The sequence below is a fragment of the Taudactylus pleione genome, unplaced genomic scaffold, assembly GCF_031769625.1.
Source record: "Taudactylus pleione unplaced genomic scaffold, aTauple2 ptg000172l, whole genome shotgun sequence".
Taxonomy (NCBI): domain Eukaryota; kingdom Metazoa; phylum Chordata; class Amphibia; order Anura; family Myobatrachidae; genus Taudactylus; species Taudactylus pleione.
In genome coordinates, this window is record NW_028284574.1 from 9,975,214 (window position 1) to 10,003,045 (window position 27,832).

At 45.5% G+C, this 27,832-nt stretch overlaps 2 protein-coding genes across 7 annotated transcripts in view; one reads left to right on the forward strand and one right to left on the reverse strand.

Annotated features, from left to right (window-relative positions):
• LOC148521250 (uncharacterized) overlaps positions 1–1,520 on the reverse strand; it is a 51,674-nt gene extending 50,154 nt beyond the window's left edge. For all 3 annotated transcript variants that reach the window (XR_015878849.1, XR_015878848.1, XM_088475444.1), the window contains exon 1: positions 1,467–1,520. The gene's annotated coding sequence lies outside the window, so the exon portion shown is untranslated. The remainder of the gene's footprint in view (positions 1–1,466) is intronic.
• On the forward strand, positions 1,018–27,832 carry CUNH1orf74 (chromosome unknown C1orf74 homolog). 4 transcript variants are annotated; one of them, XM_088475441.1, is made up of 4 exons: positions 1,047–1,105; positions 12,961–13,139; positions 15,459–15,557; positions 21,058–27,832. In XM_088475441.1, exon 4 carries the CDS (start codon positions 21,104–21,106, stop codon positions 21,878–21,880), a length of 777 nt encoding a protein of 258 aa, XP_088331567.1. In that variant the 5' UTR covers positions 1,047–1,105; positions 12,961–13,139; positions 15,459–15,557; positions 21,058–21,103; the 3' UTR covers positions 21,881–27,832. The 4 variants fall into 4 exon arrangements, with proteins under 4 accessions (XP_088331566.1, XP_088331567.1, XP_088331568.1 ...); XM_088475440.1 differs by lacking the exon at positions 12,961–13,139 and having other exon boundaries at positions 1,018–1,105; XM_088475442.1 differs by lacking the exons at positions 1,047–1,105; positions 12,961–13,139 and adding an exon at positions 11,458–11,480.

The window sequence follows — 27,832 nt, forward strand, 5'->3', positions numbered from 1 at the left end:
GTCGTCCACTTTAATCACCCAGTGTGTACGCACCATAAATGTTGACCGCCGGCTTCCAGACTCTCTAATCCCGGCGTGGTACTAACGACAAGCGTCGACAACTCGACGCTTGTCGTTAACCGTACGCTGGAAGACCGACGCCCGGCATACCTAACGAAGGTAAGCCGGGCGCAGACAGCCGTGGGGGTGGGGGGTGAAAATGGGTGCAAGCATGTTTTAATGTTTCTGAAGTTAAGTTTTAAATAAAGTAAATTTTGCACCCCAAAAAAACACCTGCAATCCCCAAAACACTTGACCCCTTCTTAGTGCACCCCCGGAACCTTATTTTGCGAGCTTGTCCCCCCACTTTGCACTTTTTCGCCCCCAAATTCAAAGTACTTTTTTGGGGTGTTCTTACGTTTTTTTTTAGTTATTTTTTGATGCAGTTGTCTTTTGGGGGGCTATCCCAAGGGTTCTGAGTGGTTTCCCCACGTTTGGACCCCCAAACAAAAATTTTGCACTTCTTTCCTCCACCTATTCAGAGGCGAATCTATTTCGCCTATTACATTGCATTGTGTTTTCACGTACGCGAATGGAATTGAATACGGCAATGCTTTTCCGACTGGCGAAAAGTCGCAATTGGCGATACTTTTTCGAGGATCTCGGCTTTTCACTTCTAATTGAATACAGGTCTATGTTTAGGTTCATAATAAGTGAAGATGCAGTTGCCCCTATGCATCTTGGGACATGTAGTTTTTACGGAGTTGCCAATACTGTGTCCCTGAATCTATGAAAGGGATTCTGCATAATAGTGTGTAATTATCATGTCTAATTTTTCATAGTCCGACTAACAAACTGGATGAAAATGGGACTTATGTCTTAGAAACTAATTTTTGTCCACATCATAATCTTTCTTAACCTTTTTTTTTCATTCAACTTTATTGCTGCTCAGCTGACAAACACAGTAAGAAACGATGTCTGACTGTTCTGTGTAAACCAGGGTGACGTGCAGGTCGCTAGGCATGATGGGTATGTCATGTGATAGGTCTGACATCATCCCTGTATAAAACTTTACTCAGCACAGACACTGGGATAGCCTCACACTGGCATGCTGGAAGAAATAGTGGTAAGCACATAGTGTTTGTCTTTTCAGGCATGTTTATTATGTATTGATATAGCCATTAGTCTGTAGTCTGTAAAGCAATACATTGTATATTAAGCTTGATAATTGTCACACTCTGTGAGAAGCTGTATGACTTATTTATAAATATATATATATATATATATATATAACAGATCCCACCTGGTCCGGCACTACTCCATATAGAAACACGCCTCTGTGCCCTCTGCAAAAGTTAGTACATGGTCCCGATATTCAGCGGCACTCGAGGTCTTAAAACATCACATAATTTATTGCTCCACCAACGTTTCAGGTCTTCTATGCCCTTTTGTCAAGGTATCAAAAGTTAAACAGACAAACGTCTTACCTTTATAGCACCCCGTGTGTGTCACTGCTTCCCCGGAGTCGCCCACGTCTGCACGTTGCAGGGCGCGTCTCCCTCAGATGACGTAGTACCAGTCTGCCGGCTACTGCTCCCATGGTAACGGGACGAAGCCCGACTGTACCTCATCGCTGGGGCATAGAAAAGTAAATCTAAAAATAAGTGTCAAAAACCACCACCAATGAATACAAATATGCACTACAGTAAATATGCTCGATGCTAGATACATTACTCAAAGAATGTCTACTAACGTTACTGTACATAGTTGTACCAAATGCATCCACATCTCTCCCACTACTAAAAGTCACATAACTGTAACTTAAATGCTTAAATCAGCATAACTCTTATCTGTAGCATTACAATGATATCTATGGAAAAAATCTGTAAAAAGGACAGAAAAACTAAGAGAACCTAGAACATATAATAAGAGAGTTCCTATTAATGCACCTTCTACCAGGATCATAATGCATTCCAACATATTTTGTCATTAAGACCTTTAGGATGGATTGTATTTAATTTCATGATCCATTTAGCTTCCATTCGTAATAACTGTCCAGCTCTATCTCCTCTTCTCAATGTGAGCGGGATGTGGTAAATTATTTTATGTTGAAATTGTGCCAAGCTGTGGTGCCTTTCCGCATAATGCCTTGCTACCGGCTGGTCCGTTGAATTGCCTGCTAATGCCGATCTTATGGCCGAGCGATGCAGGGCCATTCTTTCCCGCATCGTCCTCACCGTTTTCCCCACGTAATAGAATCCGCATGGACAGATTATAATATATATGATAAATGAAGAGGTGCACGTGAGGATATCATTAATTTTGTATTCTTTACCACTATGTGGGTTCTTAAACGTTGCACCTGTCGTCATATTTCTACAGGTGGTGCATTTCAGGCACTTGTAACATCCAGGAGGTTTTTGAAGAAACCCTGTTTTGTGTGACTTCATCTGGTTTAGTCCCGTGATGTCCGTATGGACTACTAGGTCCTTAATGCTTTGACCTCTCAGATAACATGCCATCGGTCGGCTTTTAAAGCATGTTAGTTCTTTGTCCGATGCAACAATGGGCCAAAGGGCTTTACTAGCATGCTGAATCACCGGACTGGATGTTGAGAATTTTATTTTTCCAGGGTATCACTGTATCCCTCTTTCTACTTCAGGGTCCATAGGGGGTCCACAGGGTTGACCTTGGGGATATAGCTGGATCAGGAGCCATGGGCACCACACAGTTAAGCTTTTAGCTCCCAGGATGCACTTGGGTCCTCCTCTATACCCCGAGCCACAGGCACCTCAGTGTAAGTTGGTGCCCGGCCGGAGTCGGTCACCGCACAGGGTGGCTGCAGGAGCAGCCCCCAGAAGCTTTTTATTTTAGGTTAGATTTTATTTATTTTAATTTCTCTTTTTACTACAGACGGCAGCGAAGGACTGTCTATACAGACGCTGACGCTCTGATCCCCGACTGGCGCCGCGATGCCAGTACTGATCTGGGGATCGCGGCGGGAGGACAGAGTCCGTACTAGCCGGACGCTGTCTACCTCCCAGGACTGCTGCCTGAGTCGCCGGGGATTCAGGTAAGCCGCGCGTCGCTGGCTACCGGCGGCGCGCGGAATGCCTTAAGATGCAGTCCTTTAGCCTCCGGTCCTGGGGACAGACCGGAGTCTGCTGGCAGTGGCGGCGGGCCCCCCATAACCCGTGGGACCACTAGACCACCAGGGATAACAGGCAAGCGGGAAGCCAGCATACCTGGGGTTATGGCCAGCCAGGGGAGGAAGCCTTCCCTGTTCAGCGGCTCCTCCCCTCAGCTCAGTGCGCCTTTCAGCACGCAGTCTGTCGTCGCTGAGCTGCAGTCTCTTCGGCCACTCCTCTGAGGTCTCTGGGCGACGCTCCGGATGTCCAGAGGGCGTTGCTGGGACAGATGAGGGACGCTGCTTCTTACATTGGGGAAGCTTCTTTAGATGCTAGTCTGCTGACTTCGCGGGTATCGGCTGCAGCGGTGTCTGCCCGCCGATCCTTATGGTTGCGGTCCTGGAGAGCGGACTCTGATTCAAAGAAAGGCCTGGAGGCCTTACCTTTCAATGGGGAATTACTATTTGGTCCGGACTTGGATAAAATAGTGGATACCCTGGCTAAATCCAAGTCGGCTTTCCTCCCTTCGGCGGCACTGCCTGCTAAGGTTCGGAGTTCAGGCTTTTCGTTCCTTTCGGGTTCAGGGTAAGGCAAAAGGTCAGTCCTTCCCGAGACAGTCTGCGAGTAAGACTGCCTCTAAACCCAAGAAGCAAGCCTGGAGTGCTCGGCGCCCTTCTTCCAAGCAGGAAGATAAACCTGCGGCCTGATGGGACGGGCCTCCCTCTGGGGGACCTCAGAGTGGGAGGCCGACTTCTTCTATTTGCCCAGTGCTGGCACAATACCACCACGGATGCCTGGGTTTGAGAAGTGGTCTCCCAGGGGTACGCCCTGTCTTTTCGGCACAGACCACCCCACCAGTTTTTCTGCACCAGTCCTTCTCAGGACAAGACCAAGGCGTTACAGATTCGGGAGGCTATAGAGTCCTTGCTGAAAGCAGGGGTCATTGTTCCCGTTCCTCAATCACAACGAGGGATGGGGTATTATTCGTCTCTGTTTCTGGTGCAGAAACCTAATGGTTCTCATTGCCCTATCCTCAACTTGAAGTCTCTGAACAAATTCCTCAGAGTTCCCAAGTTCAGGATGGAAACGTTACGTTCCATCATTCTGGCGATGGAACCGGGGGATTACATGGTGTCCCTGGATATCCAGGACGCCTACCTCCATGTTCCGATAGCACCTTCGCACCAGCGGTATCTGAGGTTCGCTATCCTTCAACACCACTATCAGTTCCGAGCGCTACCCTTTGGTCTCTCCACTGCACCGAGGGTGTTCACGAAGATTATGGCGGTCATGGCCGCACATCTTCGGAACCAGAATGTACGGCTGCTGCCGTATCTGGACGACCTCCTGTTGCTGGCGAGCTCCCCGGAGGTACTGTTTCAACATCTCCACCTGACGATCGCTTGCCTGCAAGCACACGGGTGGTTGATAAATTGGAAAAAGTCCTCCCTGAGTCCATCACAGTGGATGGTTCATTTGGGAGCCCTGCTGGATTCGCGTCAGCAAAGGATTTTCCTGACTCCGGAGAAGGTCGCCTCCCTACAGCTGCGGATACGCAGTTGCCTGAGCAGTCGCCGCCTGTCGGTCCATTCGGCTATGAGAGTTCTGGGGTCCATGATGTCGACATTCGACATGGTGGAATTTGCCCAGTTCCATTCCCGGCCCCTGCAGGGGCTGATTCTATCGGAATGGAACGGGTTACCTCACCGGATCCGCTCTCAGGTGCTGGTGTTGTCTCCGGAGGTTCGGCACTCTTTGGCTTGGTGGCTTCAGACAGCTCATCTGGTCGAGGGGCGCTCCTTTTGGATCCCGGACTGGGTCCTGCTCACGACGGATGCCAGTCTCCGGGGTTGGGGGGCAGTGACCGGCTCATTGTCTCTCCAGGGTTGTTGGTCTGCGGAGGAAGCACTTCTCCCCATCAACATCCTGGAACTGCGGGCAGTATACAGGGCCCTGCAGTCGTCCGGTCCCGTTCTTCACGGAAGGGCGGTACAGGTGCAGTCCGACAACGCCACCACGGTGGCGTATATCAACCACCAAGGAGGGACTCAGTCGGGCAGCGATGTCGGAGGTGTCTCGCATCCTGACTTGGGTGGAGTGTCACATTTCAGCGATCTCTGCGGTCTTCTTCATCCCCGGAGTCCTCAATTGGGAAGCTGACTTCCTCAGCCGTCACGACGTGCATCCCGGGGAATGGTCGCTTCACCCAGAGGTGTTTCAGCTACTCGTGAACAGGTGGGGACTGCCGGAGCTGGACTTGATGGCCTCCCGTCACAATCTCAAGTTGCCAGTTTATGACGCAGGCGCAAGTCTGGTGGACGCGCTGTCGGTGAAATGGACGTTTCACCTGGCGTATCTGTTTCCTCCGATATCCCTACTTCCTCAGGTTCTGCGGAAATTCAAGCAGGACGGCGGCACGCTCGTGCTGGTGGCTCCGGCGTGGCCCAGACGGCCTTGATACTCCGATCTCAGGAGCCTCTCCATCGACGCGCCGTACCTTCTTCCTCAGCGTCGGGACCTGTTGTCTCAAGGGCCCTGCCTTTACCCGGATCTGGGTCGGCTGTCTTTGACGGCGTGGCTCGTGAGACAGCAGTCTTGAGGTCTCGGGGCTACTCCAGTTCGGTTATTGGTACAATGCTCAGGGCACGCAAGCCTGCTTCAGCACAAATTTATCACAGGGTGTGGCACACTTACTTTCAGTGGTGTGAGTCCAGACGACATGATCCTCAGGTGTTCCGAGTTTCTAGGATCTTGGAATTTCTTCAATAAGGATTGGTCTTCTGCTTACTCCTTGCATCTCTGAAGGTTCATGTGTCCGCCTTGTCCGTGTGGTTTCAACGGCGGATTGCAATACTGCCGGATGTTCACACCTTTTTTCCAAGGTGTTCTCAGGATCCAGCCTCCCTTTGTGCCTCCTATGGCTCCTTTGGACTTGGCGGTGGTTCTACGGGTCCTGCAGGGTCCTCCGTTTGAGCCTCTTGAGTTGGTGGAGCTCAAGTGGCTGACATTTAAGACTGGCTTTTCTCCTGGCGATTGCTTCTGCCAGGAGGGTGTCTGAATTGGGGGTGCTTTCCTGTCACCCTCCTTTCCTGATTTTTCACCAGGACAGAGCGGTGCTCCGCACTCGTCCTGAGTTTTTGCCCAAAGTGGTCTCGAAGTTCCACATTAATCAGGAACTTGTTGTGCCAGCTTTTCAGTCCCCTGATCTTTCAGCTGGTGAGACTTCCTTAGATATGGTCCGGGCGCTTAGAATCTATGTGGACCGGACGGCTTCGGTTAGGAAGTCTGATTCCTTGTTTATCCTCTTTGGTTTTCACGAGGGGTTGGCCTGCCAACAAACAAACGTTAGCCCGTTGGCTTCGTTCCGTTATTTGTGAGGCTTATGCACAGAAGGGTTTACCTGTGCCAGCCTCTGTTAAGGCTCTTTCCACTCGTTCTGTGGGTTCTTCTTGGGCTGCTAGACGTGGCGCTTCTGCTGTTCAGCTGTGTAAGGCGGCCACTTGGTCTTCCATTCAATCGTTTTTGAGGTTCTATGCGTTTGACACCTTCGCCTCTCAGGATGCATCCTTTTGGCGCCGGGTGCTCCTTTCAGCACAGGAGCGTCCCCGCCCTTAGTTGAACTGCTTTGGGACATCCCCAAGGTCAACCCTGTGGACCCCCTATGGACCCTGAAGTAGAAAACAAGAGATATGGTAAAAACTTACCTTTGTTATCTCTGTTTCTACGAAGTCCATAGGGTCCACAGGGCGCCCGCCCTGACGCACCTGGCTTCAAATGGGCTGTGTGGCTGGTCACCGGTTTTCCGTCTCCCATTTCTGTGAGTATGGTTTCTTGTGTGTTCCAGTCTACCTTCTCTCTGTTCCATATTCTCCTCTGGCCTAGGCTGCTTACCAACTGAGGTGCCTGTGGCTCGGGGGCGGGGTATAGAGGAGGACCCAAGTGCATCCTGGGAGCTAAAAGCTTAACTGTGTGGTGCCCATGGATCCTGATCCAGCTATATCACCAAGGTCAACCCTGTGGACCCTATGGACTTCGTAGAAACAGAGATAACAAAGGTAAGTTCTTACCATATCTCTTGTTTTCTGGATGTTTTCTGTAGCAAGGATGCTCGTGGTAATGCCAAGACTTCCTCTTTTTGTTGTTTCAGTAATTTAAGACAATAGCCCCTCTCTCCAAATCTGGCGATTATTTGGTCAATGGCATGTTCAACCTCTGAACGCTCACTCGTTATTCGAGCCACTCTCATCATCTGCGATTTTGGCAGCCCCCGTTTTAAGGACGGGGGATGGTGGCTGGTGGCATGTAAAAGATTATTCTTATCTGTCGGTTTTGTATAAACATTTGTGATCCTGCCACTGTGTATTGTAATCTTCACATCCAAATAATTGAGGCTGTCTGAACTGCATTGATAGGTAAGCCTAAATGGCGACACTCTTAAATTAATAGATGACATTAAGTCCATAAAGGCTTGTTCCCCTCCTGTCCACAGCATAAATAGGTCGTCTATGTATCGGCAAAAGAATAATATATGTTTCGCTACCTCTGGATCCCCAAAAAACATCTTTCTCCTCTTTCAGCATGTATATGTTGGCATATGTCGGAGCCACATTACTGCCCATAGCGCAACCTGTCTGTTGAATATAATATGCACCATCATACAAAAAGTTGTTACGATTTAATATTAACTTCAGAAGAGTCAGTAACAAGGTCAAATCCAAGTCCTGTATATCCTCTCTTAGTGCAAAATCCTCTACCGCTTTTATACCCTCACTATGAGGGATAACGGTATACAGGTTACACACATCCATTACACATATAATTGTGTTATCAGGAACACTCTTAATGCGTTCAAGATACAGTAAAAACGAGGTAGTGTCTTTGAGAAATGTCTCTTGTTTCATTACATAAGGTTGTAAAATACTGTCTAAGAACTGGGAGATAGGTTGGTAAATAGAGTTGCGTGCCGAAATTATAGGGCGACCGGGTGGTTTTACTAGGGACTTGTGTACTTTCGGAACGGTGTATAAAATCGGTACTGCCGGGTTGACTTCGGTCAGTGCTGTCTTAAGTTTTTCCGATAAGAACCCTTGTTGGTAAGCTGTTAAGAGGATATCTTCCAACTCCCTCTTGTAAATATCTGTTGGATCATAATCCAATTTCCTATAGGTCGAATTATCCGATAGTTGGCGCATGATTTCAGCCTTGTACTCGGCAAGGTCTTGTATCACTATGGCGCCCCCTTTGTCAGCCGCTCGTATAATGACATCCTCATATTTGCTCAGATCCTTAAGTGCCATTCTTTCTGCTTTTGACAAGTTATATTGTGGCACTGGTGCTGCTTCATTGTATTTTTTAACCGCATCATCCATGAGCCTAACGAATGTCTTGATGGATGGATTATTTGATTGTGGATCAAATTTGGAAGTAGATCTTTTTTGAAGAAAATTACTGAATCTATTTTGTGTCTCTGGTTCCTCTGATTTACTGGCAAAATATTATTTCAAACGTAGTTTCCGTGTGGGCGTCCTGTTGGTTCTGTTGCGAGAATACTGACAGCGCAACAGAACAAACAAGACGCCCTCCCGTAGGGGGGGCCAAAATCAAAGGCAACAAAGGTTGGGGAGGCAGAAAAAAGAATTGATTTATAACCTGTCATCTAGAAATTTTAGTGAGAGTGAAATTGAAGTGTTAAATAGAGGGTTGTCATTCGTGCCCACCAACACACGAGTTCCAATGGCAGATGGAATTGCATCAATTCTCACGGAAACTACGTATGAAAGAATATTTTGCCAGTAAATCAGAGGAACCAGAAACACAAAATAGATTCAGTAATTTTCTTCAAAAAAGATCTACTTCCAAATTTGATCCACAATCAAATAATCCATCCATCAAGACATTCGTTAGGCTCATGGATGATGCGGTTAAAAAATACAATGAAGCAGCACCAGTGCCACAATATAACTTGTCAAAAGCAGAAAGAATGGCACTTAAGGATCTGAGCAAATATGAGGATGTCATTATACGAGCGGCTGACAAAGGGGGCGCCATAGTGATACAAGACCTTGCCGAGTACAAGGCTGAAATCACGCGCCAACTATCGGATAATTCGACCTATAGGAAATTGGATTATGATCCAACAGATATTTACAAGAGGGAGTTGGAAGATATCCTCTTAACAGCTTACCAACAAGGGTTCTTATCGGAAAAACTTAAGACAGCACTGACCGAAGTCAACCCGGCAGTACCGATTTTATACACCGTTCCGAAAGTACACAAGTCCCTAGTAAAACCACCCGGTCGCCCTATAATTTCGGCACGCAACTCTATTTACCAACCTATCTCCCAGTTCTTAGACAGTATTTTTCAACCTTATGTAATGAAACAAGAGACATTTCTCAAAGACACTACCTCGTTTTTACTGTATCTTGAACGCATTAAGAGTGTTCCTGATAACAATTATATGTGTAATGGATGTGTGTAACCTGTATACCGTTATCCCTCATAGTGAGGGTATAAAAGCGGTAGAGGATTTTGCACTAAGAGAGGATATACAGGACTTGGATTTGACCTTGTTACTGACTCTTCTGAAGTTAATATTAAATCGTAACAACTTTTTGTATGATGGTGCATATTATATTCAACAGACAGGTTGCGCGATGGGCAGTAATGTGGCTCCGACATATGCCAACATATACATGCTGAAAGAGGAGAAAGAGATGTTTTTTGGGGATCCAGAGGTAGCGAAACATATATATTATTCTTTTGCCGATACATAGACGACCTATTTATGCTGTGGACAGGAGGGGAACAAGCCTTTATGGACTTAATGTCATCTATTAATTTAAGAGTGTCGCCATTTAGGCTTACCTATCAATGCAGTTCAGACAGCCTCAATTATTTGGATGTGAAGATTACAATACACAGTGGCAGGATCACAAATGTTTATACAAAACCGGCAGAGAAGAATAATCTTTTACATGCCACCAGCCACCATCCCCCGTCCTTAAAACGGGGGCTGCCAAAATCGCAGATGATGAGAGTGGCTCGAATAACGAGTGAGCGTTCAGATGTTGAACATGCCATTGACCAAATAATCGCCAGATTTGGAGAGAGGGGCTATTGTCTTAAATTACTGAAACAACAAAAAGAGGAAGTCTTGGCATTACCACGAGCATCCTTGCTACAGAAAACATCCAGAAAGAGGGATGCAGTGATACCCTGGAAAAATAAATTCTCAACATCCAGTTCGGTGATTCAGCATGCTAGTAAAGCCCTTTGGCCCATTGTTGCATCGGACAAAGAACTAACATGCTTTAAAAGCCGACCGATGGCATGTTATCTGAGAGGTCGAAGCATTAAGGACCTAGTAGTCCGTACGGACATCACGGGACTGAACCAGATGAAGTCACACAAAACAGGGTTTTCTTCAAAAACCTCCTGGATGTTGCAAGTGCCTGAAATGCACCACCTGTAGAAATATGACGACAGGTGCAACGTTTAAGAACCCACATAGTGGTAAAGAATACAAAATTAATGATATCCTCACGTGCACCTCTTCATTTATCATATATATTATAATCTGTCCATGCGGATTCTATTACGTGGGGAAAACGGTGAGGTCGATGCGGGAAAGAATGGCCCTGCATCGCTCGCCCATAAGATCGGCATTAGCAGGCAATTCAACGGACCAGCCGGTAGCAAGGCATTATGCGGAAAGGCACCACAGCTTGGCACAATTTCAACATAAAATAATTTACCACATCCCGCTCACATTGAGAAGAGGAGATAGAGCTGGACAGTTATTACGAATGGAAGCGAAATGGATCATGAAATTAAATACAATCCATCCTAAAGGTCTTAATTACAAAATATGTTGGAATGCATTATGATCCTGGTAGAGGGTGCATTAATAGGAACTATCCCTTATGTATTACATTATATGTTCTAGGTTCTCTTAGTTTTTCTGTCCTTTTTAAAGATTTTTTCCATCGATATCATTGTAATGCTACAGATAAGAGTTATACTGATTTAAGCCTTTAAGTTAGTTATGTGACTTTTAGTAGTGGGAGAGATGTGGATGCATTTGGTACAACTATGTACAGTAACATTAGTAGACATTCTTTGAGTAATGTATCTAGCATCGAGCATATTTACTGTAGTGCAATATTTTTATTCATTGGTGGTGGTTTTTGACACTTATTTTTAGATTTACTTTTCTATGCCCCAGCGATGAGGTACAGTCGGGCTTCGTCCCGTTACCATGGGAGCAGTAGCCGGCAGACTGGTACTACGTCATCTGAGGGAGACACGCCCTGCAACGTGCAGACGTGGGCGACTCCGGGGAAGCAGTGACACACACAGGGTGCTATAAAGGTAAGAAGTTTGTCTGTCTAACTTTTGATACCTTGACAAAAGGGCATAGAAGACCTGAAACGTTGGTGGAGCAATAAATGATGTGATGTTTTAAGACCTCGAGTACCGCTGAATATCGGGTGTATATATATATATTTTATTTTTTGGGACACTATATTATCTAACACACTAAGGCCCTTATTCAATTTCGCTACTGACGGCGGAATCTTGTTTCTGCTGTCATCGTGTGTTTTGGGCGCGTCCCTGCTGTTCACCCTGTTCAATTCCACAGGACGTGAAAACGCAACCCGGCGAAACTTAAACAGGCGGAAAGTGCTGTAAGAAATGTGGAAATCAGCCTGACTCCCCCCTAAAAGATGCACTAACATTGGGGATCAATATACATGCCTCCGAATAACCCTAATAAAGCTGTTTGGGGTACTTGAGTGCTATCAATTGCTTCAAAATAGTGTCTTTGCACAAGTGGTGACCCCTAAAAAGTGCAGACCCCTAAAAAGTCTATTTCGCTACTTTTTAGATGTGTACTGCAATTTTGAACTTTTGCCCCCACTTTCAAAGTAATTTTTGGGGTCTTCCATACTTTTTTTTTTTTTGGGGGGGGGGGATTTTTTTACGCAGTTATGCTTTGGGGGACTCTTTGAAGGGTGCTCAGTGGCTTCCCCCACCTTTGCACCCCAAATCCGCAACTTTTAAAGGCAAATCTTTTCCGCCTATTACATTGTATTGACTTTCTGCGTACGCGAAATTTAATGCGGCGTAAAGTTTCTGCCTGGCGAAGTGACATCATCCATGATGCTTTTCTGCGCATTCTGACTTTGTGTCTAATTGAATATGGGCCCAAATGTATTGTGTATATGTATGTATGTATGTTCCCTCTAGCTCCGGCGGGAGGCAGGGCGCCGGAGCTAGAGAGGGCATGCCCGCGCGCGTGACCGAGAAGGGGGCGTGGTCATTGGAAAAGGGGCGTGTCTATAAGACGCGTCACCTTTTCGTCACTCTTGGGGGCGTGCCCGGCACTTAAGGACACGCCGGGCAGCCCCCAAGCCCTGCAGACAGGGAGAATAGATGCCGGGCGCATGCGCCCGGCGTCTATTCTCCGGCGGTGACTGGGTCACCGCATGTTTCTCCACCCGCGGGACGCAGTGTCCCGCGGGTGAGAACGGCTCCCGCAGGCTGTGAGGGCAGGGCGCTTTTTGCCCTCCTCCTGGAGGGCAGGGTGCTTTTTGCCCTCCAGAAGGAGGGCAGGGCGCCGCGCCCCGCTAAAACAGCCTAGCGGGAACGCTATAATATATATATATATTTTTTTTTTATTTGTGTGTGTCTACATATAGTTTTTATCTACTTTGAAGATTTTAGCATATGTAATATGTGGACTGAAATGAAATCTATGAAGGGTCAATTATGTGTATATATGTGTATATATGGACTTTTCATTAGATTTTTTTTTTTTTTAGACATATCTATTTGAATTTATTTGTAGGGATTATAGAGGAGACGCCTATCTTGAGAAAGGTGCTGCAGAGCACCGAAACATGTTGAATAGTGTCTCCTCACTTATATCTGTGTGGCTTCCCTGCCATCTATGCTACTCCTGTGCCATTTTGCAAACCTGGGCTCCATCTTTGAGGACAGAGAGTTGAGCATTAGTCCATCTTGATGGTAGGGATTTTTAATTTTGGAAATGTATATATTATTCTTTTCATGCTACTTCAATAAACATCCCATTGTGTGGGTTGTATATGAAACTGGGTGACTCCATTGCAGTGATTGCAAAATACGCGCTATATTTTTACACGACATAGTTTATTTGCGGACCCGATTTTAAAAACTGAGCAGGTCCTGCAGGATGAGCTGTGTGCAGCAGCCAATCGCTGCCGGCGTCATCTTTTCAACCAATAGCCACCGGCATCTCCTCTCCCAATCTCTGGCTACAGTAGGTAACTCTGACCAGTCAGTCAGACACCAACCGGCCCACCCACCACGCTCCGACCTCGGACTCTTTCTCCACGCCCACAGCCCGAGAGCAGCAGCAGTGAGGTCTGTATTCCCTATTCCTAGGTCTGATTCGGAGTGACGTCTGCATGCGGTCACTCGTTGCAGAGCTGGGAGTGTAGCGCAGCATGGTGACTACAGGGAGCCCGGCTCATAAACCCCTATAGCAGCACAGAGTGATGGTTTAGCAGGTATGTGTCCTGCCAGTCTTCCTATGTGCTGATTACACGAATCATCACCCTGATGTGGAGAAATCTGCAGGAAGAATGACTTATGTACTCAGTTCTAGCAGCTTGTAGCTCTCTATACATAAACATCACACAGGCTATGTCTTCAGGTCTAGCAGCCTGTAGCCTGTGTAATGTTATGAATAGAGTGCTATGTCCCCAGTTCTAGCAGCTTGTAGCCTGTGTAATGTTTATGTATAGACTGCTCCGTGAGTAAAGTGTCTTTAGCATGCGGCTTGATAGTACAGTGCTATAGAATATGTTTGGGTTTAAAATAATACTGCATCATGCACCATATAAGTAAACTTATATAATTTGGCAGAAATGTGGAAACAAAAAGTTAAATGTAACTACATAGTATAATCAGTGAATGTAAAACACGTGCTATACTGCCCTAACTGCTATTTACCCTTACCCCCTCCTTGCCCCCAGTACTGTGCCAGCTGCTTTCTACCCTTGTCCCTTCCCTACCCCCCAGCACTGCCTGTCCCTAGCCCCCTCCTTTCCCACTAGCACTGTCACAACTATCTACGCTTACTTCTCCCTGCCTATACCACCAGCTTTACCCCCAACTGCTACCTTCCCCCAGCACTGTCCCAACTGTTGCCTGTTCTCACTCTTCATAATATGTGATGGGACCCAGAAATTGTGGAGTATGACCCCAATTTTGTAAAGTGAGGGGTCCCTGGGACCCACAATTTTTTTTTTTTTTTTTTTTGAGCGCAATTACTGCCTTGTTTTCGTTTATATGTTTGCCCTTGCTGGAGAGCCCTATTCCAATGTGAGGAACCTATGCCGAGATAATCAAAGTTACCTTTTATGTGCAAGTACCACATTATCAGAAGTAAGCATACGTGTAAGAAATTCATTGTATCGCCTTTCCCCCTAACTGATGGGTGAGATTTCATCAGGGGAGTAGGAACTAGAGCTGAGAGTGGATCCCCGTTCACCTTTCTTCATTGCGTGTTACACTAACTTGCGGTGGAGTGTACCCAGGAGGTGACTGTATTACCCTATTTTACTTTTCTTATCCTTTTCATGTACTGTGGATTACCTACATTGGATCATTTTGGACACGTGAACTACTGAAGGAACAACTCATAAGCGCAAGTGAGGGTGTTGTTTGTTTGTGGGCAATAAACTGTTCTTTCAATCTCTACATAAAACACCATTGGTGACTTCAAGAGATCAGATAAGGATTTGGCTGTTTCTTTTTCCCAAAAACGACATTGGCAGGGGCCATCTTCTTTGTTTGTGTTTTTTTTTTTTTTTTTTTTAAATAAAGATGTGTCCACATAGGTATATTTGGGGCAATTGGAAAATAGGCATGTTTGGCATGCCACGGACTTTGCTATTTAGCCACGCCATAAGACACGTACAGTACTTAGTAAGGGGGTAGGCGCAGGGGGTGCGAGATGAGGCTGGAGAGTGGAGAGGCACAGGGGTGGGTGGGATGTGGCTAGGAAGGCACAGGAAGGGGAGGGGGGTAGGGGCTGGAGATTATCCACAACTGGCAGGTTTAGAAGGAGAGTCTCTGGGACAGTTCATTGAAACACTAATTCTAAAAAAAACTAAACAAAATACAGTCTTATTACTGATACCAATGGTATGCCAGATTAGCAAATACAGTTTAATAATATACATTTGTTTGATCAGGTAAGTTTTTACATTTTGCTCTGCCCCAAAACTTGTGTTACTGTGTATTATATAGCTGAACCTCTGTTGTATGATGATAATGGTTATTTTCCTACACTAAAAGGCCTCGTCCAGACTATGTGACCTCCTACGTGAATAGTGCATACCGACTGAAGTCACCATCTGCCCAGAGGTTTTCCTTTGCAGAGAAACCACCATATAGGTAAGGAAGACTTTCAAGCCGAATGGCCTGTACCAGCGGGGACTCAAGGATGGGGGGCCCCAATATTTCTGTTGCCTGTCCTGTCAATGCCCATTTTGTCTCTAATGTATGTGTAGACTAAGGAGCGTCACTACCTTTTTATATCCCTGTTGATATAGTACCATATCTAAATGTAAAACTTTATATCGTTATCGTGCAGTCATTTATTGTACTGTGCAGTGCCCACACTGAACAATATGTAGTTCAGTGCAGACACCCTCCCTCATCCCCGAACATGCCCAATCTGTCGTTATCAGGCGATGATTGATGTCGGAAGCGACCAGCAGGAGCACAGATCGCTTGTCGTTTTCTACAGTTTCATGCCTGATTAACGAGCGTTTGAACGTTATCGTTCATCGCCCATTTTATTCGGCAAGTGGATACGCGGCTTTACAATTCACTGTTGTATAGATTTGTGTTGTATGTATATTTGTTTGGAAAATGGGACCTTTGGCAATGTGATTGATCAAATGGCAAGGTGGTGTCACACCACTTGTTTTCCAGTAATTCTATAGGAAGTGGTACTTCCAGTCGCAGCAATTGCATCTTCCATCTGCTATTTGGTACAAATTCCTTCCACACCTCTTAATCATACAGTTACTGATACAATGCATGTTTTTATGCATCTATAATACTGTGTAATTACAAATTTTAACAGTTTTATACTAAGCATACTTTTTTAGTTTTGCATGTGACTTGGCAAGTTCCACCCAGTCTAAGCTGCATCATAATTGCTTCATGAAAGATGCATAAGGGCTGAAAACCAAGTCAACTTCTTGTAGACATATTATTGTTGGGGGAGGAGGTTTCTTGTTAAGGGGCCATTGCAGAATTACACTATTATGTTTTATCTTCACATTTCTATGTACTGATAATGAGTGAAATGTTCCACGGGTTGATACAGGGTATGTGTGCTTTTTTTTTTTTTATTCTGTTTTTCCACATAATCTATATGATATCATCCTGAAAAAAAGAATGGATACTCCGTTGTGATACTACAAGGAGGGTGTTCTTTCATTTTTATTGTACTTTGCTTGTTTGCATTTTATTTTTTCAACAGCGCCAATTATAGCTACACTTTTGTTTGTTATCGGATGGCATATAGATCCCATATAGAGGATGGCATCCCGGCAGTTGAGATGCTGACAGTACCGGCGCCAGAATATCGACGCTGGTCACAATTCCAGCGCCAGCATCCCGACCGCCGGGATACCTAAGTGAGTAGCGGGGTTGGGGGGAGTGGTAGGTTTAGGCACTTGGGGGAGGGTTGGAGTTAAGCACTAAGGGGAAAGGTTTAGGGCGCGGGGAGGTTAGGTTCAGGTACTAGGGGGGCGGGAGGTTAGGGTAGGTTAGCATACTGACCAACAAGTGTCGGTATGTTAACCCTGTCAGGATCCAGGTGTCGGGCATTCTGACCTCTACGACCCAGAGTCTGTATTTCATACAAATCCCCCCCCCCCCCCATATAGAATGCCATATTCCTGCACTAGGACTGGTAATACCTGTTTTGTTAAGCTTTGATAGGTTGTGTTTGTGTGAGGTGGGTGTGCAGAGAAGCAGAGGGTAACACACATTGTACCTAATTCTTGTGTCTTTATTTCCCAATCATTGTATTGTAAAACAAATTCAAATCTCACAGGATCTATGGAGTTGTGGCTCCATGCAATATCTCCTACAATATGCAAGTTCTTGGATAAAGTCCTTGTACAGGCAGTTTGAGTTAGTCCTGTACAGATTTGTGGCACTTAGATACAATACAAAGTCTTGTGTAACATACAGAACCCAAAGTGCTAGCTAGGTGCAGTTCTTCTAACATCCTATTATTTGTCTGTGCTTCACGGTGACATTGCATACGAAAGGTTAAGTCTGTTCCCAAGCAACAGATTCGGTTTCAAATGGTGAAGGTTTTAGATGACTCTGTCCAAGGCCAGGGTACTTCTACCTTGTATTTTCCCAGACTTGGATTTCTACTTACTGGTATGTGAATAGGCAGGTGTAGCCCATGCAGTTTGGTGTATTGTTTTTCAACCCTTCATGTGTTAGACTCCTGTAAGGCAGTGGTACTATCCCAGCAAAGGACACCTGTGGTGTGGGAAGTATGGCTGTGCATAGAGCGGTCTATGGGCTTCCTGTTCAATATCTGCTTGTGTCAACTAGTAGGAATATGGACTCCAATGTAGGTGTCTCTCTTGCTCAACCTGGAATGCCTCACTAGAGCAGGTAATAACTGTGTGTGCCCCATTTTTATGGCTTTCTGCAAATTCCCTCAACAAATGGAGACCAATTAGCACACACAAGTGGCTGTTACAAACCATTCAATATGATCTCTAATTACCATAGAGGTAGGTATATTCACAAGAAAGACAATCCTCTAAAAGAATGCAGTTCCCTTTTGGATAAAACATTAAATACAGCCTTTTGCCAAGTAAAAACCTGCAGACCCACTAATAAATGGGTGGATCAGTCAGATTTGTTGAGGCCATTTTCTGATGCCCAAAAGGTCTGGGACTACAACAACTGTTTTTTTTTTTTTTGTTTGTTTGTTTTTTTTACAGCATAATGGATTTTGGGGTGTGTGTGTGTGTGTGTGTGTGTGTGTGTGTGTGTGTGTGTGTGTGTTAGGTTTAGGGCTCCCTGGGAGGACTTAGGGTTAGCCCCAGGGGGGATTAGGGTTAGGCACCCCTAAGGAGGGTAAGGTTAGTATATACTTACCTGAGGATGATTGGGATTTCCAGCGCTGTTGGCCTGCCGCTGCCGGGAATCGAATCGCCAGCCATGCAGCCGGCGCTATTTCATACCAATTCCCTAAAACCTCCTTCCAAACTTAATTGATGGAGTTAGACAGCATTACAGATTAGAAGGATCCTAACCAGTGCATAGTGTGTCCTAATTGTCTACTTACAGTATTTATCTTTAACATCCCAAGTCAGACAAGATGCTAAATAACTATTCATAACATGCTTTTACATTTACTACCAAGATCTTCTACCATTAGAGGCTGAATTGTCTCTACAATGAAGAAGTTGGATATTGATATCACCATATTCAAAGGCCACTCATTAAGAGATGCAACAGCTTCTAAAGCCGCTTTAATAGGATTACCTCTCCGTGTTAAACTGCATGCTGGTCGTCTGCTTGTACCTTTACAAAATATTATTGGAGACCTAGCCATCCTGACAGGGTCAGGTTTCTCTGAGCAACCACCAGGTATGTGGTTGTCTGCCCATTAGCTGTACAAGTCTCCCTGTAAGAGGGTAAAAAGAAATCAAGCGTTTAGGCAGCTGAAACCTTTTATTTGGTATATTCCATGCTTCACTCATTAGATCAGATGGCTGATCAGAGTGGGGAAACGCTGGCAAAACTACTTTCTGTCGCTTAAAGAGTGGCTCTTTTGCCTTAGGAGTGGGCTCTACCGCTTCTATTTGAAGAATAAATTTTACAGCTCTCACAAGTGCAGGTATATTCAATTTAGAGGGGGGCTCCTGCTCGCCCGAGGGGGAGTCAGTGAGCGAGGTCTACGTCTTCTACCTCCCCAGTTGATAACTCAGAATCTGATAGCTGGGAGGACTGGGAAGATAACACAGCACACTTACTAGGTAAGGGTCTTTTCTTTTGCAGCATTTGTTGAAAGGTTGTAGAGGTAGCCACCAGAATCTGCACTGAGGTAGAAAATATGTTTACCCATGGGGGAGGCAAAATATTTGCAGGGAGTACTTACTGTAGCCATCCCATAAGTGGAGCTACCACAGGGACTACAAAGTGGTCTGCAATTTTTGCCAACACCTGTGAAAAGAAGCCCAGGAGAAGTCCTGAGGAGAGGATGCTGGGGCTGATGGGCCAGGTGCTGTATAACAAGATGCACATAGGATCTCATTCAAGATGGTCTATGAAGCTAAGCCTGCTAAATATGACTTGTAAGAAACCAGAGTGTGAGCAGCAGGGTGCTTGTTATTCTTGCCTTTGCTAGACATAGCTGCAAGGATAATATAGCACACAATCTGGCACAGTGCAGTGAGCAACCCAGATATATGTACAATATGGCACAGTGTAGTGTGCAACATAAATATACAGTATGTGATAGCCCTCACAAATACAGGTAGATGTGAGGTACAGTGAACCCCCTATACCTCAGTATTCCTGGGTTATAATGAAAGAAAGGGAAGGGTATAAGTTGACAGTTGAGAAAAATAAACAGACAGCAGTGCTAGTCTAAGTCACATACAATGCAGAGTATACAAGTTAACTGCAGTGGGCCCTAAATTCAACTACAGACCGCAGTGGCTGGTAGGAAATAGCACTATATAACCTGGCTCCTCGGAGAGGTATACAGGGAGAGCGGACCCAGTGTTCCCGGAGACCTAAGGCTGTTGCAGAAAATGGCTGCCGTGAGTCTCTGAGGGGGCAGAGGCTGAAGGAGGAGCCACCCAGGGGCGGCAAGACCACAGTGGAATTGCGTCCTGAGCTGGACGAGGGGCTGCAGGGAGAGGACCTTCTCCCCTATGCTGACATCAACCACCTGGTGCCTGGCCCTAGCTGTCCCCTGTGCCAGTATAGGTTGTGCCCTGATGGTCTAACGGAGTCACGGTAGAAACCGGTGTCCACATCAGCGCCTCCGGTCTGTCTCCTGTGATCGGAGGTAAGACTGTGCATAGACGCAGGTCCCTGCCTTACCTGTCCCCTTGAGTTCTGGCTGCAGTCTGGGGTCCAAGGAGCACTGCTAGCTAGGTCCCCCCGGAGCATCGCTGAGAGTACCTAGCTGCTGGCTGGAGTCGCGGCACTGCAGAGGAGCAAGCAGACTAGCACTGCTTGCTCCATAGTAAAAAAAAAAAAATGAAAACCACAGCCCCATGGTTCTAACGGTGATACAGCTTCTGCCGGACACCAGCGAAATGGAGTTGCCTTCAGGCTGTGGGTGGGGTATAGGGAGAAGGACCTGAGCATCCTGGAATAGAAAAAAGCTTTGCTGTTGGTGTCTGGTCCTTCTACACCCCATTGTCTCCCTGTGGAGCCCTATGGACCCTGAAGCGTCTTATTTCATTAAAAGTGTACAAAGACGCAAGATTCAGGAAACAATTTTTAATCACAGGATTTGCTACCCATGGTGGAGCGTCTAAGGATAGGTTTATGAGGAGACACCTGTAGGGTAATGGTACTAATCATCCATCTGCATACTGAAGCCACTAGAAGGTAGATATATATTATTTAAATGTAAAAATGTTGACTAATGGTGATGAATGATTCTTAATTGTTGCTTGATCTATATGCTAGCATGCTTTCTGTAGTAGTTTTAGTGCTTAAGTATAGGTATGATTATATACAGAATGTTACCTTTATATAAGTCCTACTAAGCTGCATTTATGAAAATTTTATCTGTAATAAAATATTGAAACTATACATTTGGCAGACTACTGCTAGTGCAATCCTCAATGTTTACTGAAGGGGTTTTGTTTATGTACCATAGATGGAAATACGTGCGTCAAGTTCCCGCTTCCTTCAGTACTGCCGCAATGTCTTTCGTAATGGAACTGCACTCTGCAGCGAAGACCCATCTTAAAGGACTGAGGAGGTCATTTGTCCTGAAACTTGCTGCTGAAATACTGTCTGTAGATTGTGGACTAAAGCCATGTTTTTTGTATGACTGCAGTGCAGCAGATGTGCTACAAATCCAGCGCTACCTCAAGGAGCTTCAACAGATGGGTTTTATAAAGGAGCCTCTCCACCTTCTTAACATGGCAGAGAATATTCTTATTCTTAATGTGTCAAGGGTTGTCTCTTGCCTGAAGATATTACTACAGGGTAAGGACTTGCATATAATGGATGTTTCTGCCTGGCTCAAGCAACCCAAAATATTAAGCCAGGATCAATTCAGCCAGATCCAATCCCATCTTTCAGATCTCTTGACACACCTAAGACCTTACCTGGGAGAACAGCCAGGAACTATAACAATTGGAGACCTCCCTTGTCCAGAGTGGAATCTCTGTACCATGTTTGGTCTCCTTCTCCATTACCCAGCTGTTTACTGGTTTGACACCACAAGAAACTTTGACAATTGTTTGTCTCTTATTCCACTAAAGCATTTCATTGTCCAGACCACATGTCCCAAAATAGAACTACATAACATTCAGCTTTATTCTTTTACAATTCCAGAATCGATATATCCTTCTCTGCACGCGCCCCTGCAGGCATGGAGCAAGGACGTGCGACGTGTGTTTCATGAACAAAGTAATTTTACAGACCTTGAAATTATCACTGAAACTGTAACACTACCAGCTGTTGCTCTGTAAAAGAATGTGTTTATATTGCAAATGGGATTATAGGTGTATTTGCTTTATCCCCATTACAACCCAGACTGCAATACATTATACCTATTTTATTGTAATGACAAAATACCTATTGGTTAGTGCAGAGGTTCCCAAACACAGGGCCTGATTCAGAGCCGGCGCTCGCACGTTCAGAAAAAGGGGTCGGCTATTTAAATTGAGCGCTCGCTCTTTGCGGTCTGTTGATGCCTCTATGTCTGAGCGAACAAAACATGCGCTTGCTATTTTGTAAAGACGCCCCGTGGCCGCTCGCATCCTACGTCATCTCCACTATTTATTTGATTAATTGAGTACATCGAAAGGCGTCTGAACTGCTCGCAGTGCTTGTGGTAGGATTTTCCTACCGCAATCATGCGAACAGTTCAGGCTAAGAAACAACCAAGTGACGTGGTCGATGACGCTGCTTTGTTAATTATGCACACCCTTAAAACGCCCGTTTTGACCGTTTAGCACGCCTGCGTTCGGATCACCACTTCCCGTTTTCAAGCACCTTCCCCTGTTACCACCCACAAACGCCTCATCCTGTCACTCAAATTAGCTATTTTGCGAGCGCTCGATTTCCGACCGCACTGGTTGGCGCATGCGCAGATGTGCGATCATTGCTCGGAGCGAACGAGCGGCTGCTTACGAGCGGCTCTGAATCAGGCCCACAGTCCTCAAGGCTCCTCAACAGTTCAGGTTTTGGAGATATCCATGGTTGAGCACAGAGGGTTAAATCAAACCGACTGAGGTACTAGTTAATACCACTTTCAGACAGAAAATGGCAAAAAAAATCTGGCTTTTACCCGGCATTTTGCGTGCCAGGTTTTTTGCCATTTTCTGTCTGATACACCTTTCACACAGGAAATTGAAAATCCTGGGTATTCACTCTTACTTGGTTATTTGCTAAACAACCTGGGTTTCTTCCCCAGTGTGAAAGGGTCAACCCCGGGTCTACAACCCTGCAAAAAACCAGGGTTGGAGACCTGGGCGTTTAGTCCCAGGATGACCCTTTCACACAGAGAGAAATCCTGGTTTGTTTAGCAAATTACCGGGTAAAAGTGAATTACCTGGGAGTTAAATTTTCAGTGTAAAAGGGGTCCTGTGCTCAACCATGGATATCTCTAAAACCTGAACTGTTGGGGAGTCTTGAGGACTGCGTTTGGGTACCTCTGGGTTAGTGTAATGAATGTACCTGGTCCATAAAGGATTTCCTCCTTTAAATATTAATGTGTAATTCAGAAAAAGTTTAGGTGTGCACCTTTTAGTACACTGAGGTGGCATAAATAGCTGCTGCCAGGATGTGGTTTATTTATTTTTTTAATTGAACTAAGGCTATGACATAAAGAGAAAGCAAGGTGGTGACTACACACAAGTACTATATATACTTAATGAGCTAAATAGTTGCACTAAATCTGACCAGCATGCTTTCTGCTCTCCTTTAGAGAAGGCTGATATTGCAGAAAGCTGCTTTGGGGTGTCAGATATTTATTTATTTTTATTGAATGAAGTCCTGGTTCATTGGGAATCCTAAACTTCTGTCATTGCTTGCAACACATAGGCACATTGTTACTGATATTACAATGACCATGATTCTCTTGCAATGTTCATCATGTGAGTTTTGTGTCCATGCAGACATTTGCTTTTACTGTCTCACTTGCACTTGACTGTTAAAAGCTAGTTCCAGACAGCTACATATGGCTAAATGTCCACCTTTTAAAGCAATATTTGTAAATAACAATTTGTGCCGTTTGAAGCCATTACCATTTTTTGAAAAGCCAGAGTAATGGTGTGTACACACGGTACAATAAAAATACACTATCGTTCATATTGTTAATTTTTTGGTGCCTTCCAACCCACAAATGACCAGCGATGCGCGGGCACTTGTGGATGGTAATATCGTGCATGCATGCTGTTGATCGCAGTTCGCTGGCCCGTCGTCGGTGGTGTGCTGGATGAACGTAATCGTTATCGCTGACTGATTGTACCAGGTGTATGCACCATAAGGCTAAATGTATTTTACCTTGATTCTTCCTGTCAGAAGCCCCACACACCCTGTTGTGTCTGTCTTCCCACCCAAAAGGCTTGTCCATATCATCAGTAGGTACAAATCTGTTTTACTTATTAGAAAAGTAATAGTGTAGTGAGGGCTAGGTAAATCCCAGAGAACAGATAGCCAGGACTTAACCTAAAGAAGCAGCTTTCATTTTATTTGCATTGGACGCTACTAAAACTCATTCATGCCCTCATCATTTCCCGCTTTGATTACTGGAATTTGCTCCTTTCTGACCTATCTCCCACCTCCTGCCCATCCTCAACTCTACTGCCCACCTCACTTTTGTTGCTCAACCTCTGCTGCCACTTTCTGCCATTCAGTGTACAACTCCCTATACCACTCAGAATTCAATTCAAACTCCTTTCTACTGCCTACTTCTCCTCACACATTCTATCCTGCCATTTTAGCTCGTCTAATGATTGTCACCATCTCCTCCCTGACCACTTTCCATTCTGGGCTTCTCATGGGCCGCTCCTAAACTCTGGAATGACCTCCTCTTTCATTTAGCATCCTAGCCTAAAAGTGTGCCCTTTACAATATTTTGTCTCATTCTAACTTACCAGCCTTCCTCCGGCTAATTTCACACCTGCTGATTCTGACTTGGTGGCAAAAACCCACCCGGTTTTTTGCCGGGTGTGAAAAAAAGAAACAGGGAAGCAGTGGATCCTTTCACACAGCCCGGTTGCCGTGTAACAGCCAGGAGTATCCACTGAGCAGGACGGCTGCCGTGCCATGCTCATGCCATCCCTGCACGCCAGTGATGTATAGGAAACAATGTTTTCTTTAACACACACTGGCTTGTGCTGGCCCGGGCTTGTGCAGCAGCAGCTGCTGCGAATGCCCAATAGATTTAAAAAAGAAAAAAAAAAAACACATTAAAAGCAACTCAAAGGCACTGAGTGCCTGGGAAAAAAAACCCGTCCAGGTTCTTGCCTGGCCAGCCAAAACCGGCTGGTGTGTAACTGGCCTAACTGCAATTTCTGCCGCCTTCCTTCTCTCATTGTGTCCACCCATATGCAGTGATCCCGCTGACCGAAAACATTTTTGGGTCCCAGGGAGCCCTTACTTTAGAGAATTGGGGTCCTACACCGATTCTGGGTCTCATCACCTATTCTAGAGGGTGAGGGCAGGCAGCAGTTGGGATAGTGCTGGGGGCAGGTAACAGTTGGGGTAAAGGGGGTTAAGGGCAAGCAGCATTTGGTGTAGAGCTGTGGGTAAAGGCAGGAAGAAGTAAAGGGGAGTAGGGGCAGACAGCAGTTAGCGACAGTGCTGGGGCAAGGAGGGGACTAGAGGAAGGCAGTGCTGGGTGGTAGGGAGAGGTTAAGGGTAAGTAGCTTAAAGTAGTAGTAGCAGCAGCTGGTCCATCCTGCCCACCCGTCCACCACTCTTCAGCACCAAACGCAGGGTTTTCTGGTGAAGGGGGGGTAATATCTATCTCATACACACACACACACACTATCTCATACAGGTTGCTAATGGAGGCGGGCACCTCGCATCATTGGGCCCAGCCCTTGCACGATGTAATGCAGCAGTTTGCGGGGGGTGAGATGAGGGCGGGGCTTCCTGTTTTGGCTTTGCCCCCACTTCGGCCGCAGTGTACAGGGAATCTGTCTGTCAGGGGGTTTCTAAGTACTCAGAAACCCTCCCTGCATGAGATGGTGAAACCCCAATTCCCTCGTTGTTCAACCATGCCAAAGACCATATTCTGCAGCCTCCCACAGGAGCGAAGCACGTCCCCGGGGACCCAACTATTTTGTAAAAGTGAGTCCACAAAATCGGGTAAAATACGCGCTATATCTCGTATTTGCGATCACTGCATATCCTTAGATTATAAGATGGCCCCTTTAACTTTATCTTCTCTGCATTATAATACTAACTGTTCACTGTAGTTATGTAAATTTGATTTTTATATACAATTTGTATCAGTCAACGGTTACTGTTGTCAATATTATTCCTTTGTATGACACTGTGGGACACTTGTGGCATCTTTAATTAAGTTCTGTATATATTCCAAAAAGGCCAGAGAAGATTATTGTACATCAATATGTGCCAGTGACCATATGGTTAAAAGTGATGATTTTTACAGGATTACAAACGCTAGGAGACTCTGAAAGATGCATCATAGGGTGTATCACTTTACAACAAATGATATGGCCTATTGACCTTTGGGGGTTAAACGACATTAATATCGCGAGAATCCCAACTAGGGGCCGTATTCAATTTGAGCGGACCCGCAATACTTTTCCGCCTCCCAGACTTTTGTGCCTACATCGCATGTTTGTAGGCGGAAAATTATCGTGCACCTGCCCGCTTTACCCCTTATTCAATATGAAAGTATGCAAAAACGGGACCCAGCGAAACTTGAACAGGCGGAAAGTAGTCGACTTTGGGGAAATCAGCCTGACACCCCCCAAAAGATGCTCTGACATGGGGGTTAGCTATGGAACTCCCCAATTTGGCTTGCTGAAGGTATTTGGTGTTTTTAAAGGGGCTCAATAGCTGCTAAAGAGCGTTTTTGTATATGTGGTGCAGAATAGTATTCAGGAAGGTTTTTTTGCCTAAAATAACTTATCCCAGCAAATATGGGGGACAGCATATTTAAAAGTTGCTAAAGTAAAGTTGAGAAGATCGTGAAAAATACACCTCCTGCAATCAAAAAAACACTTGGGGACCCCCCCCCCCCCAGTTAAGTTCGCTAGTTTTTAACTTTGTCCCCCAACAATTTTTTTTTTTTACACCCCCAAAATGAGTCTTTTTGGGGTGTTTTTTTTATTTTTTTTGGATAGTTTACCTTTTGGGGGACTGTCTGAAGGCTGCATGGGGGTTCCTGCAACGTTGCACCCCAAAACTTCAATTCTGCACTTTTTTTCCGCCTCCTATTCATAGGTGAAACTTTTCCGCCTATTACATTGCATTGACTTTCCGCCTAGGCGGAAGTCTTTCAAATTGAATACGGAGTAAAGTCAAAACAGATGAAAATTACATCATCGGCGAAAAAGTATCGCGGATACAGACTTTTTGCCTGAAATTGAATACGGGCCTATGAGAGAGATGGTGTGCTACAGGTTACAGCATAGTTGGTTTTTGCTGTGTGTGTCTGGAACTGGCTGAACACTTAAAGGACACTCCCTAACATTCTGAGACAAAAACTTTTATCTAAACCAATCCTAACCTATCCAGTTATCTTGGCAGTTTGAACATATCAAGGGAGTATATAGAAATGAGCAACCCTTTTTCTGGTGGGACACCGCTATAGAAGTAGAACTTGCAAGAAGTAACATACTTGCAGTGCTGTAATAGGGCTCTTTGCCACTGTGTCATCCCCTAAACCTCATGATGCTATACCTAGGGGGCAGAGCCACCGGCTCCAGTAAGTAGAGCACATGCTGCCTGACTAGAGTATCCTTTGGACGCTCCAGGTGGCTCTGCAGTAGTGCTAGTGGCTGCAGGGTGCTGGTTCCAGGCACCCTGCAAGGTCCATGTGGCAGCTACTGTGTCGCCCACAGGGCCCTGCGATTTCACACCCTAGTTACGGCCCTCCTTGGAAATGACTGACCATCAACATTGATGATTGACCAAGGATTCTCCTCAGACTTTCAAGAACATATTGGACAATAAAACGGTGCTAAATCCAAAGCAGTATGTTGTAACCCAGACGTTACCAAGCATGGTCCTCAATGCTCCCCAACAGTTCAGGTTTTAGAGGTATCCATGGTTGAGCACAGGTGACTTAATTAGAACCTCTGTTGTAATCCCTTTCACTTGCATGTTTTTGTTATCTTTTATCTGCACCAATAAACTGTAGTTCGTATTCTTATAAATCTTGAGCCTCAGCATCATATATACCAGGTGACACAGAATAAATTGAATGACACCTGTAA